Source organism: Rana temporaria, chromosome 4, assembly GCF_905171775.1.
Source record: "Rana temporaria chromosome 4, aRanTem1.1, whole genome shotgun sequence".
NCBI lineage: Eukaryota > Metazoa > Chordata > Amphibia > Anura > Ranidae > Rana > Rana temporaria.
The window spans coordinates 305,503,141-305,519,573 of record NC_053492.1 but is presented as its reverse complement, the minus strand read 5'-3'; the positions used below and the strand labels follow the sequence as shown (position 1 = coordinate 305,519,573).

The window sequence follows — 16,433 nt, the reverse complement described above, 5'->3', positions numbered from 1 at the left end:
TCATTTACGTCCACGTCGAAACCAATAGGCCCGTGCGGCGTACGTTGCCGCAATGCACACTGGGATATGTAGGCGGACGGCGCATGCGCCGTTCCAAAAAACGGCAATCACGTCAGGTCAAACAAAATTAACATTAAACACGCCCCCTCAGCCTATTTACTGGCGCGACACCCAAAATTTACTGCCACAGCCACGTTTTTACTGGCATTCCACAAAAGTTACTAAATTAAATTTTTAGGTGCAAATTTCAGTATTTAGGCTACAAACAAGTACGCTAGGCAAATAGCAATGTGATTTAAGGTAGATATTAAGGTATAAAAACATATTTTTGTTATTTTCGATATAATAAGGGCAAATTATTTAGTCACATCACCCCCTGCCTCCACCCCCCTCTGCCACCAACACCCCCTGCCTTCACCCCCCTCTGCGGTGCCCCAATCTCCCCCTGCCTCCAATCTCCCTCTGCCTCCAATCTCCCCCAGGCCCCCTGTCTCCAATCACCCCCTGCCTCCATCATCCCCTGCCTTCATCCCCCTCTGCGGTGCCACAATCTCCCTCTGCTTCCAATCTCCCCAGGCCCCCTGTCTCCAATCACCCCCTGCCTCCATCATCCCCTGCCTTCATCCCCCTCTGCGGTGCCACAATCTCCCTCTGCCTCCAATCTCCCTCTGCCTCCAATCTCCCCCAGGCCCCCTGTCTCCAATCACCCCCTGCCTCCATCATCCCCTGCCTTCATCCCCCTCTGCGGTGCCACCAAGAACCCCTGTCTCCATCCCCCACCCTCTGTGGTGCCACCATCCCCCTCTGCGGTGCCACCAACACCCCCTGCCTCCAATCACCCCCTGCCTCCATTGTCCCCTGCCTCCATCCCCCTCTGCGGTGCCACCAACAACCCCTGTCGCTATCCCCCACCCTCTGTGGTGCCACCATCCCCCTCTGCGGTGCCACCAACACCCCCTGCCTCCAATCTCCCCCTGCCTCCCTTGCCCCCTGCCTCCACCCCCCTCTGCGGTGCCACCGCAGCCACCATCACCCCCTGCCTCCAATCTCCATGCGCAGTTCCAAGCCGAACAAATCTCGGCTATTTTTACTGGCACATTCCCGCAACCACGGACATTTCCAAATGGGGGAAAAAAGTTCCCATTTTTACGAATTGTCCATAAAAATATGGACGGTTGGCAACACTACTAGGGCTTGTTCACACTTTTTGCAGTGTGTTGCATGCATGTTAATTTTAAGACACATTTGACATGTGCTACTAGTTCACCTTTAAGCACATTTTGAGGAAAACTGCATCATGAATACTTCAAAATCATTTTTTACTGCACCTAAAACACACTCATTTGAACAAAGACCAGAAACCATATTTAATTTGGAGTGGTTTCTTCAGATTGAATTTCTCTCTGTTTAGAATTAGCCAGGATAGTTATTTATGGGATTTTTCATAATATTCTGAGGATCTGCGAAGCATATTTTAGCATAGCAATTCTGTTTTAACAAATTGACAAGTGCTCAAAACGCATCCCTTTGCTTGAAAGAGGCCACCATATTGGATACTTGTTCAAGCAGTTTCCTCGGTAGTAAATGAGTCATTTTGGCACTGTTTTTGCTGGGGACACCATTTGAATGGGTACATTGCCAGCATATCACAGCTATCTCTTCATTTCAGTGTATATTAAGATGCCAGAAACCTCTCACTCCACGTAATTCTAGCATCATTTCTTCCTGCTCATGTAGATGACTGCTTCCTTTTTACAGGTACCTGGCGTATTTCCTTTTCAAATATTGAAAAGGATATAATTATTAATCATCATGAAAGAGAAAAAACCAACTGTCAAGAAACCAAGTGCTGCAGGTTAGTAATGGAAATAGTGCTACAGACTTATTTATAACAGTTCATCACAGTGGAACTCCAGCTTTTTTTTCTAGAAAATGTTGCAGAATTTTATAGCCTACCAGGGCACTTCTTTGTGTGACCTCGATCTCACTGTGACATCCAATGTGGGTGAAAAATTCTGACTCTCCACACATTCCTGCCTATAATGATCCATAAGTGTACCTGACATTCTTTAAAAAAAAATGTTGACACTTTTTGGTTTAAATACAATTGGAATTCAACTGTACTCCTAGTATACTTCTGGTGTGCATTTCCAGCCTGCCTAATTGTCAGCTACTATTGCATACCCACCATGACAAGCATTTAGATCGACAAAGTCAGAAGTCCTTTTATGCATACATGTCCTAGGTCTGGGGCTCTGACTACTGAAGCAAGTGGGTCAGCATGACTACCGGGCAACTGGTATTTTTCAAAGCTGAAGTCAGTCATGTTACTCTCATCAGTGGCTTTACTAGGGTTGGTGTCACCTTGTGCAGTAAAACATGGTGTGTCCCCCCCCCCCATGTGTATCCTGCCCAGCGCCCTGCAGGTAGTGCACAGTCACGGGCGCACCCCAAACCGGTCCCTGTAAATGATAGTATAGGGTGGTATAGTGGCAGGTTAGCAAAGTAAAAGGTGGTATAGTGGAGGCTAGGGTGGTGTAGTGGCAGATTAGGGTAGTATAGCGCATGTTAGAGTGGTATAGGGCAGGTTGGGGTGGTATAGGGCAGGTTAGGGTGATATAGGGCAGTTTTGGGTGGTATAGAGCAGGTTGGGGTAGTATAGGGCAGTTTGGGGTGGTATATTGTGTCCAGAACGAAAAAGCCTTTGTCCTACGGAACGGATGCTCTAATAATTCCTTGGAATCAGTTTTCACTAGGGTTGTCCCGATACCACTTTTTTGAGACCGAGTACAAGTACCGATACTTTTTTTCAAGTACTCGCCGATACCGAATACCGATACCGAATACCGATACTTTTTTTTAATGTCATGTGACAGTTAATGCTGCTTTTTCACATTGCATTTTAAACTTCAATTAAGCACTATAGGTGTAATACAGAATAAATAAAATACAAGTACTCGCGCAAGTGCTCAGTATCGGTCCCGATACCGATACTAGTATCGGTATCGGGACAACCCTAGTTTTCACTGATCTATGCATTCCCTCCATTCCCTCTCTTACAGAGATTGCTGTGCTCAAGAAGGAGGGAATACCAGTACTCCTAGTGGCCCCGAACTGGCCCAGGAGACCCTGGTATGCTGAGATCATAAAGATGGCGGTAGGAAGACCGTGGGTGCTGCCACTACGTCACAACCTGCTGTCAGAGGGTCCAGTGTTCCACCCTTCCTTACAGAAGCTAAATTTGATGGTCTGGCTGCTGAAACCCACATCTTAAAGAAACAAGGCCTCTCAGGTCCAGTTCTTGCTACACTCATTAACTCTAGAAAGCCAGGTGGAAGGCGTATGCTTCCTGGTGTGAATACAGAGGGTGGAATCCTCAAAAGTATGTCATAAGTAGGATTCTCGCCTTTTGCCAATTAGGAGTGGATATGAAATTAGCCCTGAGTACCATCAAGGGTCAAATATCGGCTCTATCAATCTTTTTTCAGAGACCGTTGGCATCTTATTCCCTAGTCCGGGCTTTTATTCAGGAAGTACTGTGGATAAATCCGCCAGTCAAGTCTCCCTTATGTCCCCGGGATTTGAACTTAGTTTTGTCTGTCTTGCAAAAGAACCTTTTGAACCTATCCGCCATATTCCTTTGATTCTTTTGAGCAGGAAATTGGCCTTTTTGATTGCTATCTCTTCTGCTAGAAGAGTATCAGAGTTAGCAGCTCTTTCTTCTAAAGAGCCTTATTTAGTTTGTCACAAAGACAAAATTGTACTCCGCCCCCATCCTACCTTTCTTCCAAAGGTGGTGTTGGTGTTTCATTTAAATCAAGACATTGTTTTGCCTTCCCTTTTTCCTGAGCCGCGGTCAGCGGGGGAAAAGTTATTGCACTCTCTAGATGTAGTGAGAGCAGTAAAAGTTTATCTGCGCCACAAAACAGGAAATGTAACCTTTTTTTTGGGGTGTTAAAATCACCCCGCTAGCAGCTAAAAAATGGCACAAAAGCACCGCTTAAACAGTGCTAAAGTGCTGCTAAAACGAGCAGCAATTTAGCGCTATTGGGCAGTGCTCTCAGTATGAAAGGGGTCTTACACGTGGTTACTTTGGCTGGGAAGGGGGCGGAGCAGAGATGACAGTCTGGGATTTTTCTACTTCCATTAATGGGGTAAGTGGCTAAAGGGGGGTAGGTCTACTTTTATCACTGCAGGAATTCCCTTTATGCTCCATCCAGGGGCGGACTGAACATTTGGGCACTCGGACACTCGGGCACTGCCCGAGGGCCCCATGCCACAAGGGGGCCCCATTAGAGTTGCCAGCCTCAGTAAAACCAGGGACAGTATGTAAAAATCTCTATTTTAAAAAAAATCCCAAGATTATAACTGCCCCGCCTCTCCAGTACCTTTTCAGTGTGTGTATGTGTATTCTGTGTGTATGTATACTGTGTGTGTATATTGTGTGTTTGTGTGTGTATACTGTGTATGTATACTATATGTATGTGTGTATACTGTGTGGCCCCATAATCTATTGCCTGGGGGCCCCATAATCTCCTATTGCCCGGAGGCCCCATAATCTCCTATTGCCTGTGGGCCCCATTATCTCCTGTTGCCCGGGGGCCCCATAATCTCCTATTGCCCGGGGGCCCCATAATCTCCTATTGCCCGGGGGCCCCATAATCTCCTATTGCCCTGGGGGCCCCATGAGTTGTCAGTCCACTTCTGGCCCCATCTGTGCTTTTTCAAGCCTTACACTGCACATTAATAACTGGAGTACTTCTTACAGCCCTCCCACTGCACACTGCCCACTGACTGGCTGTTATCACTGCACACTGCCCACTGACTGTATGTCCTCGCTGCACACTGCCCACTGACTGGCTGTCCTCGCTGCACACTGCCCACTGACTGGCTGTCCTCGCTGCACACTGCCCACTGACTGGCTGTCCTCGCTGCACACTGCCTACTGACTGGCTTTCCTCGCTGCACACTGCCTACTGACTGGCTGTCCTCGCTGCACACTGCCCACTGACTGGCTGTCCTCGCTGCACACTGCCCACTGACTGACTGTCCTCACTGCACACTGCCCACTGACTGGCTGTCCTCACTGCATACTGCCCACTGACTGGCTGTCCTCACTGCACACTGCCCACTGACTGGCTGTCCTCGCTGCACACTGCCCACTGACTGGCTGTCCTCACTGCACACTGCCCACTGACTGGCTGTCCTCACTGCATACTGCTCACTGACTGGCTGTACTCACCGCATTTTTGTTAAGGTAAAAAAATGAAAGTGTTTGCATTGATGAGTGTCTATTTATTAATTTTTTTTTAACATGTTTACATACTGTATATTTATAAAAGTGTGTGTGTGTGTGTGTATATATATATATATATATATATATATATATATATATATATATATATATCTCTGCACGCGTGTGTGTTTGAGCTTACAGGTGCACACCCTAATGCAATAGGCTGCACACACCTATGGTAGTGGGACTACATAAACATAACCTTACAAAAAATTAAGAGCACTCCACATGGACAGTGGGAGAGGTTAGATGGATTCCATTTGGGGTTCATCGGAGCTGCGGCTTGGCTCGGGTGCCACCATAGCAAGCTGCTTGCTGTGGGGGCACTCAACACACAGGAAGGAGGGGCCAGGAGTGCTGAAGAGGGACCCGAGAAGAGGAGAATCTGGGCTGCTCTGTGCAAAACCACTGCACAGAGCAGGTAAAGTATAACATATTTGTTTTTAAAAAAAGCGAGACTTTACAATCACATAAGCAATCTTGATCTGACAAATAAGTTCATGCTACAAACATAAAAGTAAATATGAAACAGCAAAATAATACAATAATGCAAATAAAACAAAGTCCTGAATAAACTCCCAAATGCGACACACATGAAATATGAAGTAACTAAGTAAAACACCCCAATATACAGTCCAATTTAGATCTTTAAACAGATCTTGATTTGGCAAAAAAATCCATGAACTTGAGCAATTCTTCAGTATATACAAACTTGTGCAAAACACCCTGGACAACAGTGACCATCACTGCCCACAGTGAAGAGGACTCCTCACCTTGTAACACAAATCGTATTAATAAAAAGGAGGTCAATAAGCACTTTTTAGTACAGCTAGCCAGTCAGCATGCATATATATCATTTTCAGCTCTCCAGTCTTCGGCATCCAATGAACATGTAAATCACAAAAAATGGTGCATAGTGTAAAATGCTTGCTTTATTTAAAAAATGAAAGTTAAAAAAACACTCACAGGGTAAAAAAAAAAACATATCACATATGCGGTAATAAGCACAGTATACTCTCACAATGGCAGATTAGACATTGGCAAGATGGCACACGGTTCCTGCCTAGCGTGATATAATCACTGCACACCGACCACCTGACACGTATCGCCCCTTCAGGCTTTCTCAAAGGATCCCTTGTGAGTGTTATTTTAGGTTTTATTTTTTTAAAAACCCAAGCAGTGTACACTGCTTGTGGAAGATGCACCGTGAGGCACATGACGCACATTGAGGCTGTGGCATCGCTACCGTGATCATCACTTTCAGGTAATCTCAGATGTCATATCTGGTCTCTTGGAACGCAGGCCGGCTTTGCCATGCAAGCCACGGTGCTCTGACTTTTCCAAAGGCTGTCTGTGTTGGTGCTTCTTAACCCCCCTGATGGTAAACCCGAGCGTGACTCGGGGTTGGTTTTCAATGCTAAAATCGGTATCCCCGAGTCACGCTCGGGGTGGACGTGCAGCGGCGCGGCTTACCTTTCGCTGGATCCACAGGCAAATTACTCACCTTGTCCCTGGATCCAGCGATGCCACCCCGCTGTGTGAGCGAGCGGGACCTCCTCGCTCGATTCACAGTCCCCGTGTGCCGCCGATCTCCGTTCCCTGCGACGTTACGACGCAGGGGGGCGGAGAATGGCGCCAAATTCAAAAAAGTAAACAAACACTTTACATACAGTATACTGTAATCTTATAGATTACAGTACTGTATGTAAAAAATACACACACCCCTTGTCCCTAGTGGTCTGCCCAGTGTCCTGCATGTACTTTTATTTAAAAAAAAAATGTAATTTCTGCCTAAAAACTGTAGATTGTCCAAAAGTGTCCCTTTATGTCAAAAATGGTTTTAGATCAGCTAGAAAACAGCGATAATAAATTATAATCACTTGCAGAAATGTGCGATAGCGATTTGCGGGGAAATTCGTCATAAAAAAATAAAAGTAATGACAGCGACAATTCTGCAACTGAGCAAATTTCAGTGATTTTGAGTTGATTACATTATTGAATAATTTTTTATATAATTATATTATTATTTGTTATAATTATTTATAATTATTTATTATATTATAATTTATAATTTTGTTTTAAAAAAAAAATCATACCCGGGATGCCTACAAGACTCTTGTTTGGTCAGATTTAAGTGAGTTATTTCTAAAAATTACAGGCCCACAGTATAAAACGCCAAATTTCCTTGCAAAATAAATGTACCGCTTTTGGTACGTAATTCCAGACAGAATCATACCGCCAGGGAGGTTAAAGGGGTTGTAAAGGAATTTTTTCCCCCCTAAATAGCTCCCTTTACCTTAGTGCAGTCCTCCTTCACTTACCTCATCATTTGATTTTGCTTATTTCTTCTGAGAAATCCTTTCGATTTTGCTTCCAAATGTCCTTTTTTCTTCTGAGAAATCCTCACTTCCTGTTCTTCTGTCTGTAACTCCACACAGTAATGCAAGGCTTACTCCCTGGTGTGGAGAAAGCCTCTTGAGGGGGGAGGGGGCGAGCAGGAGAGTCAGTACGCCCACTAACACACAGCTCCTTTCTCTATCTGCAAAGAAGAGAGCGTCCTGACTTGCCTGCTCACCCCCTCAAGAGCCTTTCTCCACACCAGGAATGAAGCCTTGCATTACTGTGTGGAGTTGCAGACAGAAAAACAGGAAGTGAGGATTTCTCAGAAGAAACAAGCAAAATCAAATGATGAGGTAAGTAAAGGAGGACTACACTAATGTAAAGGAAGCTATTTAGGGGGGAAAAAAATCCTTTACAACCCCTTTAAGCACCTTGTAAATGTGAGTGCATTATCATATGGTTTTTAAATGTACCCAGTTTTTAATTAACTTGCTACACTATGTTACTATTCTGATGTTTTGCTTGTGTTTTTTCTGGATAATGAGAGAATGCTTGTGTGGTGAACGTGGATTTATCCCATCTCCATCTTGGTTTTTATCTGAAAAGTGATATAGACCTTCAATGGTCATTTACTGTACGGTTGGTGAGCGAGTGGTCACATTCTGTTGGAATAAGAATAACTATTGAACAGTATTGTTGAAAATAAAGGCACAGATCAATCCGCGCTACTCCCAAAAAGTACAATTGAAATAATGTTGAATATAAATAGTGATAAAAAATAAAAAGTGAAGTGCTGCACTCAAAAATATAGGAACCTAATATTGGGCTCCAGAAGACATATAGAAACAAAAAATATAAGTGCGCTACTATCATAGCATCAAAGCCATGGTTGACCAATGTGCACATCAGTATTGTTGAAAGGCACGGCGACCGGGATAATATTTGTATGGACTGGCTACTATTTCATATATGATATAAGGTTACATGTGTCACTGAATGTTATTTATTTTATTGTGATTCTTATTCTTCAAGGAGTAGCGGCCTGCTTTATATATTTGATCATATGATCCAAAGGTTTAAGACTTTCTGGGGGTTATTTACAAAAGGCAAATCCACTTTGCACTACAAGTGCAAACTACAAGTGCAAAGCGCACTTGAAATTGCACTGAAAGTGCACTTGGAAGTGCAGTCGCTGTAAATCTGAGGGGTAGATCTGAAATGAGGGGAAGCTCTGCTGATTTTATCATCCAATCATGTGTAAGCTAAAATGCTGTTTTTTGTTTTCCTTGCATGTCCCCTTCGAATCTACAGCGACTGCACTTCTTCTAAGTGCACTTTCAGTGCAATTTCATGTGCACTTTACACTTGTAGTTTGTACTTGTAGTGCAAAGTGGATTTGCCTTTAGTAAATAACCCCCTCTATGTCGATCAAAGGATGAAAAGATATATGTACCTGCTTTTTTCGCATATTTTTGTATATATAGTTTATTTACTAAAGCTGGAAAGAGCACCACTTCTGCATAAAAAACCAATGAGCTTCCAGGTTTCATTACCAGGCTCAATTGAACAAGCTGGGGTTAGAAGATCATTGGTTCCTTAGCAGAAGTGAGCCCAATTTTGTGCTTTCCAGCTTTAGTAAATAAACCCCATAGTCCTAATTTGTAGCACGCTCTCACTGTTCAAATGTCCTTCAGGAAGCCATGTCTTAAACTGATGAAGAATCTACTGGAAACCCTAAAGGTACTTGAACCGCAAAGAATTAATGAATTCATTTCATACCACGCTAAGACTGCTCTACTACACGCCTGCACAAAGTACCCAAGTGATGAAGATTGGAAGATGGAAGAGCTGGATGTTTGCTTTAATAGATATGTTGAATTCTTTCAGGAATGCCTGAAAAATTATTCTCTTTTAAATTTTTTTATACCTTCCCACAACCTTTTCAGTAAAGATAACATTCCAAACGAGAGCTGTGACAACCTTTTCAAAGCATTAGAAGATCAAAAAACAAATGACTATCCAATATTTTCAGCCAGAAAGCTGCATCCTGCAATTGCTATTTTAATCCAGTGGTATATTGGTGAGCTCATGGACTTTATTCACTCCTTCCGGCAACTGTTAAAAATCCTCCAGGAACACTTCCAGAGCCAACAGGATGTTATATAAACAGTGTGCTTCTGTATGCATGCATAGCTTCTCAGCCCAAGGCTGATATTGTATCCAATCATTTAGTCTGGGTGGTCATGGTATTTTTTTTATTGTAGAAACAAAACAAGCTACACTTTTCAGTTACTTTGTATATTCTTCTCTCTCTTATTGCAGCATAATATAATACAAATTGCTAAATTGGGGGAAAAAGTACAAAGTTTTCCTGCATCAATCCCCCATTATATTATAGGTACAGTTACAATTTAGGAATATTATCAACTTTTAGTTAATTGATTAGCACTTTTTCTTCCTGTAATAGCTTTAATTACCTAAACTGTTAAAATACATTTGCCTATTGGCCATGCCTTATTATTATGCATATTAAAACCTATATATGTGGGCTCAATAGAAATGTGGAAAAAATATTTTGAGGTATATAGGTACACCAGTACCAAATTGCAATTAAATTGTTTGATCATTTTAATTAGAAATAAAAATATCCAGTTTGTCTGGTAAGGCATTGGTGCTGCTGTTTTGGCTACATTAGAAATAAGGATAAGAAAACCAATCATAGTAATATTGTTTCATTTGGTCAGGCCATCAAAGTTTCAAACCCTTCAAAACATGAAAAAGTTAAATGAATGAATAGGTTCCCATTAACAAGGTAATTATATCTATGGGATAAAGAATAAATGTCATGTAGCGTTACTTGCTGGAATTAAATACGGAATTAAATACGGAATTAAATACGGAATTAAATACCCTTTTATACATCCAAAAATGCTGTTGCTCACTTGTCCTGTGATCCCAAGAAAATTAGACATACTAAAGCCTCGGACACACGATCGGATTTTCCGCGGACAAAGCGTAGGACTTTTGTCCGAAGGGCGTTGGCCGTGAACTTGTCTTGCATACAAACGGCACACAATTGCCGGCCAACAGACATGAAACGACACGTTTTTTTCAGCTCTTTAGCGCCAGCCTTTGGGCACCTTCTGCTAATGTTGTGTTATGGTGAGCATTGCTTCCGAGCATGTACTTTGTACTTTGCACTCTTGTCCGACAACAGACCATTGTTGGTGGAAAATTTTAAAGCATGCATGCGTCTGGGGAAAATCCGACAATAATTGTCCGATGGAGCATACAAACGGTCAGATTTTCCGCCAACAGCCTGTCATCACACAATTCCCGTCGGAAAATCCGATCGTGTGTACAAGGCTTAACATCACAAGTGATTCAAAGATAAGTGCATGAAGCGTTCTGTGCCATTTGAGCCATAGGCACTGGAACTGCAGAGAGAGAGAGAGATGTGAACAGTGCCATTTTTTTTAAATGTCATCACAATATACAGATAGTAAGTTCCACATACATTTAGTCCCCTTTCACACTGGAAGTGTTTTTTTAGGCACAAAAGGGCTAAAAATTACACCTGTAAAATGCCTGCCCTGCAGCCCCAGTATTAGAGCCCTTAGTGCTTTCACAGTGAAGCTGTGCGCTTGCAGGACGTTAGAAAAAGTCCTGCAAGCAGCATCTTTGGAGTGGTTTAGGAGCGGTGTGTATACATCATGATTTACGAAAGGCAAATTCACTTTGCACTACAAGTGCAGTTGGAAGTGCAGTCGCTGTAGATCCAAGGGGGACATGTAAGGAAAATAAAAAAAAACAGCATTTTAGCTTGCACATGATTGGATGATAAAATCAGCAGAGCTTCCCTTCAGATCTACAGCGATTGCACTTTCAATTATCACTTGTAGTGCAAAGTGGATTTGCCTTTCGTAAATAACCCCCTGTGACAGAGTAGCAAGTTTATTAAAAAATTGGGCAAATTTAAAACACATATGATAATGCACTCACATTTACAAGGTGCTTGAGAAGCACCAACACAGACTGCCTTTGGACTACAAGTGCACTTGTAGGTGCCGTCACTGTAGATGGCTGTAGATCTGAGGGGAAGCTCTGCTGCTTTTATTATCCAATCATGTGCAAGCTAAAATGCTGTTTTTTATTCTCCTTGAATGTCCCCCTCGGATCTACAGCGACTGCACTTCCAAGTGAACTTTCATTGCAATTTCAAGTGTACTTTGCACTTGTAGTGCAAAGTGGATTTGCCTTTCGTAAATAACCTCCAGAGAATCACAGGTCAGGGTACAGGGTCTTTGAAATTGGCCGTATGCCATGTGATTGTTCTAACCAATCACAATTGTAAACAAAGTCTGCATGATGTAGCCTTTGAACCATTTCCTCTCACAGCGATTGGCTGTGAGAGGAAACAGTGGGGTTGATTTACTAAAGGCAAATAGGCTGTGCACTTTTGAAAGTGCAGTTGCACTCTGCACGGGCAGTTGCTCTAGAGCTTAGTAAATAATGAAGAGCTCTGCTGACTTCCATCATCCAATCATGTGCAAGGAAAATTGCAAAAACAAAATCTTTGCTGACACGTGATTGGATGATGGAAGTGAGTGAGTGAAAAAACTTATATAGCGCAACACATGCGGACTGAATTGCCTCTGGGCGCTGTATCCATTCTCTGAGTGAATCCCCTTGGCCTCAGAAGAGATGGGTTTTAATCTTTCTCCTGAAGGCCAAGTGGTCCGACTCCAATCGAATGATGGTTGGTAGAGCGTTCCACAGTCGTGGTCCCTGGACTGCAAACCTTCGATCTCCCTTGGACTTATATCTGGCTTTGGGTATCTGGACAAGGTTTTGATTGGTGGATCGTAGAATACGATTGGGGTTGTGAGCATTTATTTTTTTGCATAGATATTGGGGGGCGTTTCCATGAATGCACTTATGCATTAGACAGAGTGGGCCAGATTCACGTAGCTCAGCAGATCTATAGATCCGCTCGATCTACGTGAATTAAGATCCGCTCCCGCAAGTTTAGGAGGCAAGTGGCTAATTCACAAACCACTTACCTCCAAACTTGCGACGGCGGATCCTAAATCCCCCGGCGGAATTCAAATTCCGCGGCTAGGGGAGTGTACTATTTAAATCAGGCGCGTTCCCGCGCCGATTTAAATGAGCATGCGCCGTCCGCGAAATTTCCCGGTGTGCATTGCTCCCACTGACGTCGCTAGGACGTCAGTGGTTTCGACGCTTACGTAAACGACGTCCGTCCGTATTCGAGAACGACTTACGCAAACGACGTTAAAAAATTCAAATTCGACGCGGGAACGCCGGTTATACTTAACATTGGCTGCGCCTGATAAAAGAAGGGGTAAGTATACGCCGGGAAAGCCGCTACGGAAATGTCGTAAGAAGACTGCGTCGGGTCCGCGTACGTTCGTGAATTTGCGTATCTCGCTGATTTACATATTATTTATCGTAAATCAGCGGGAACGCCCCCGGCGCCATTTTTAAATGGAAAAAAAGATCCGACAGTGTAACACAGTGTAACACTGTCAGATCTTAGCCCTATCTATGCGTATCTGATTCTATGAATCAGGCGCATAGATAGGACCAGTGTAAGTCAGAGATACGATGGTGTACCTGTAGATACACCGTCGTATCTCTTTGTGAATCTGGCCCAGTGCCTTGAAAGTGATCCTATCTGTTACTGGCAGCCAATGAAGGAAGTCAGCAGAGCTCTCCATTATTAACTAAGCTCTGGAGCAACTTCCCTTGCAGAGTGCAACTGCACTTTCAAAAGTGCACAGTCTATTTGCCTTTAGTAAATCAACCCCAAAGTGTTTACTACAATAATCGGAAATACAGGGCCAAATTCTCAAAAATCCTGCGTAACTTAAATTTCAGCAGTTAAGTTACACTGACTTAAAATTTCTACCTAAGTGCCCGATCGTCAAAGCACTTACCTAGAAATTTCAGGCCGTGTAACTTAAGTGCCGCCGTTGTAAGGCGGTCCTCCTCTCCTGGGGGCGTTTAAAATTTAAATGAGGCGCGCTCCCGCGCCGGCCGTACTGCGCATGCGTGTGACGTCATTTTCCCGACGTGCAGCGCGCGAACGTAATTAACGCCGGGCGGCTTTGAGAATTTCGACGGGACACTAAAGTTGCGACGGGTGAAAAAAAAAAGACGCGCCGGGAAAACAAATAATTATAAAAAAAAATGACAGCGTCGCTCAGCATGCATTCCTGAGAGGGAGAACTCCATGCCAATTTTCAAAGAAAAAACCGGCATGGGTTCCCCCCCCCAGGAGCATACCAGGCCCTTAGGTCTGGTATGGGTTGTAAGGAGACCCCCTCCGCCGAAAAATTGACGTAGGGGGTCCCCCTACAATCCATACCAGATCCATATCCAAAGCACGCTACCCGGCCGGTCAGGAATGGAGTGGGGACGAGCGAGCGCCCCCCCCTCCTGAGCCGTGCCAGGCCGCATGCCCTCAACATGGGGGGGTTGGGTGCTCTGGGGCAGGGGGGCGCACTGCGGGCCCCCCCACCCCAGAGCACCCTGTCCCCATGTTGATGAGGACAGGACCTCTTCCCGACAACCCTTGCCGTTGGTTGTCGGGGTCTGCGGGAGGGGGCTTATCGGAATCTGGGAGTACCCTTTAATAAGGGGGCCCCCAGATACCGGCCCCCCACCCTATGTGAATGGATATGGGGTACATCGTACCCCTATCCATTCACCTGGAGGCAAAAAGTAAAAGTTAGTAAACACACAACACAAGGCTTTTTAAAATAATTTATTATTCTGCTCCGGATGCCCCCCCCTGTCTTCTTTATTAGCTCTATTACCAGGGGGGGCTTCTTCTTCCACTCTCCGGGGGTCTTCTTCCACTCTCCGGGGGGGGGTTTCTTCTTCCGCTCTCCGGGGGGGGGCTTCTCCGCTCTCCGGTGGGCTTCTTCCATCTTCTCCCCTCTTCCGCTGTTGACTCGGCGAACCCCGGTTCTTCTCCAGCTGTCCGGTGCCTTCTTCTTCAGCGCTGGCTGCCTGCTATGTTTGTGTGTTAGCTCAATTAGTAACAGGCAGCCGGCGCGGTCTTCTGTGACGTCAGGGTCTTCTGTTCTTCTCCCCTCTTCCGATGTTGACTCGTCGCCTGTTGTCGCTGTAATGATGGAAGCGCGCCTTGCATCCCATTTATATAGGCATTACCGTCCCATCATGCTCCGGTAGGTACCCACGTGGTGGGTGCCTACCCACGTGCACCCACCACGTGGGTACCTGCCGGAGCATGATGGGACGGTGATGCCTATATAAATGGGATGCAAGGCGCGCTTCCATCATTACAGCGACAACAGGCGACGAGGCAACATCGGAAGAGGGGAGAAGAACAGAAGACCCTGACGTCACAGAAGACCGCGCCGGCTGCCTGTTAGAAATTGAGCTACCACACAAAGATAGCAGGCAGCCAGCGCTGAAGAAGAAGGCACCGGAGAGCTGCAGAAGAACCGGGGTTCGCCGAGTCAACAGCGGAAGAGGGGAGAAGATGGAAGAAGCCCACCGGAGAGCGGAGAAGCCCCCCCCCGGAGAGCGGAAGAAGAAACCCCCCCCGGAGAGTGGAAGAAGACCCCCGGAGAGCGGAAGAAGAAGCCCCCCCTGGAAATAGAGCTAATAAAGAAGACAGGGGGGGCATCCGGAGCAGAATAATAAATTATTTTAAAAAGCCTTGTGTTGTGTGTTTACTAACTTTTACTTTTTGCCTCCAGGTGAATGGATAGGGGTACGATGTACCCCATATCCATTCACTTAGGGTGGGGGGCCGGTATCTGGGGGCCCCCTTATTAAAGGGGACTCCCAGATTCCGATAAGCCCCCTCCCGCAGACCCCGACAACCAACGGCAAGGGTTGTCGGGAAGAGGTCCTGTCCTCATCAACATGGGGACAGGGTGCTCTGGGGTGGGGGGGCCCGCAGTGCGCCCCCCTGCCCCAGAGCACCCAACCCCCCCATGTTGAGGGCATGCGGCCTGGCACGGCTCAGGAGGGGGGGGGCGCTCGCTAGTCCCCACTCCATTCCTGGCCGGCCGGGTAGCGTGCTTTGGATACGGGTCTGGTATGGATTGTAGGGGGACCCCCTACGTCGATTTTTCGGCGGAGGGGGGGTCTCCTTACAACCCATACCAGACCTAAGGGCCTGGTATGCTCCTGGGGGGGGAACCCATGCCGGTTTTGAATTTAAAAATTGCCGTGGAGTTCTCCCTCGGGAATGCATACCAAATGCCGTCGCTGGAATGGGCCTTTACAATGTGTGACTAACTTTCCACATTATAAAACCAGCCCTAGTTTTGTGCAGGCAAATTCGGAACTTAGGCAGAAATCACAGTGATGAAATGCTTTGAAAATCTGCTTAAGTCCTCATTTGCATACGCAAAGCTGCATTTCAATGAGAAATGCCCCCAGTGGCGGATGCGGTACTGCATCCTAAAATCTGACCGTGTAAGTGTCTTACACATGTCAGATTTTCTGCCTAACTTTAGAAAAAGCCTTTTGAAAATCGTTTCCAAAGTTAGGCACAGACTGAACAGCAGTTCCGCCTGCGTATCTCTTTTGGGAATCAGGCCCACAGTGCCTTGAAAAAGTATTCATACCCCTTTGAAATTTTCCATATTTTATCATGTTACAAACAGAAACGTTAATATATTTTATTGGGATTTTATGTGAGAGACCAACACAAAGTGGCACAATAATTGTGAAGTGGAAGAATATGTGAAAAGTGTGGGGTGCATTAGTATTCAGCCCCCTCAATACTTTG

General features: G+C 45.2%; 1 protein-coding gene across 1 annotated transcript in view; it reads left to right on the top strand.

Annotated features, from left to right (window-relative positions):
* LOC120937377 (cyclic GMP-AMP synthase-like) overlaps positions 1–10,300 on the top strand; it is a 71,756-nt gene extending 61,456 nt beyond the window's left edge. Inside the window, exons 4-5 of the mRNA XM_040350556.1 lie at positions 1,759–1,855; positions 9,331–10,300. Of these exons, the coding sequence (XP_040206490.1) occupies positions 1,759–1,855; positions 9,331–9,802 (569 nt within the window). The 3' untranslated portion in view covers positions 9,803–10,300. The remainder of the gene's footprint in view (positions 1–1,758; positions 1,856–9,330) is intronic.
* The last annotated feature ends 6,133 nt before the right edge of the window (positions 10,301–16,433 follow it).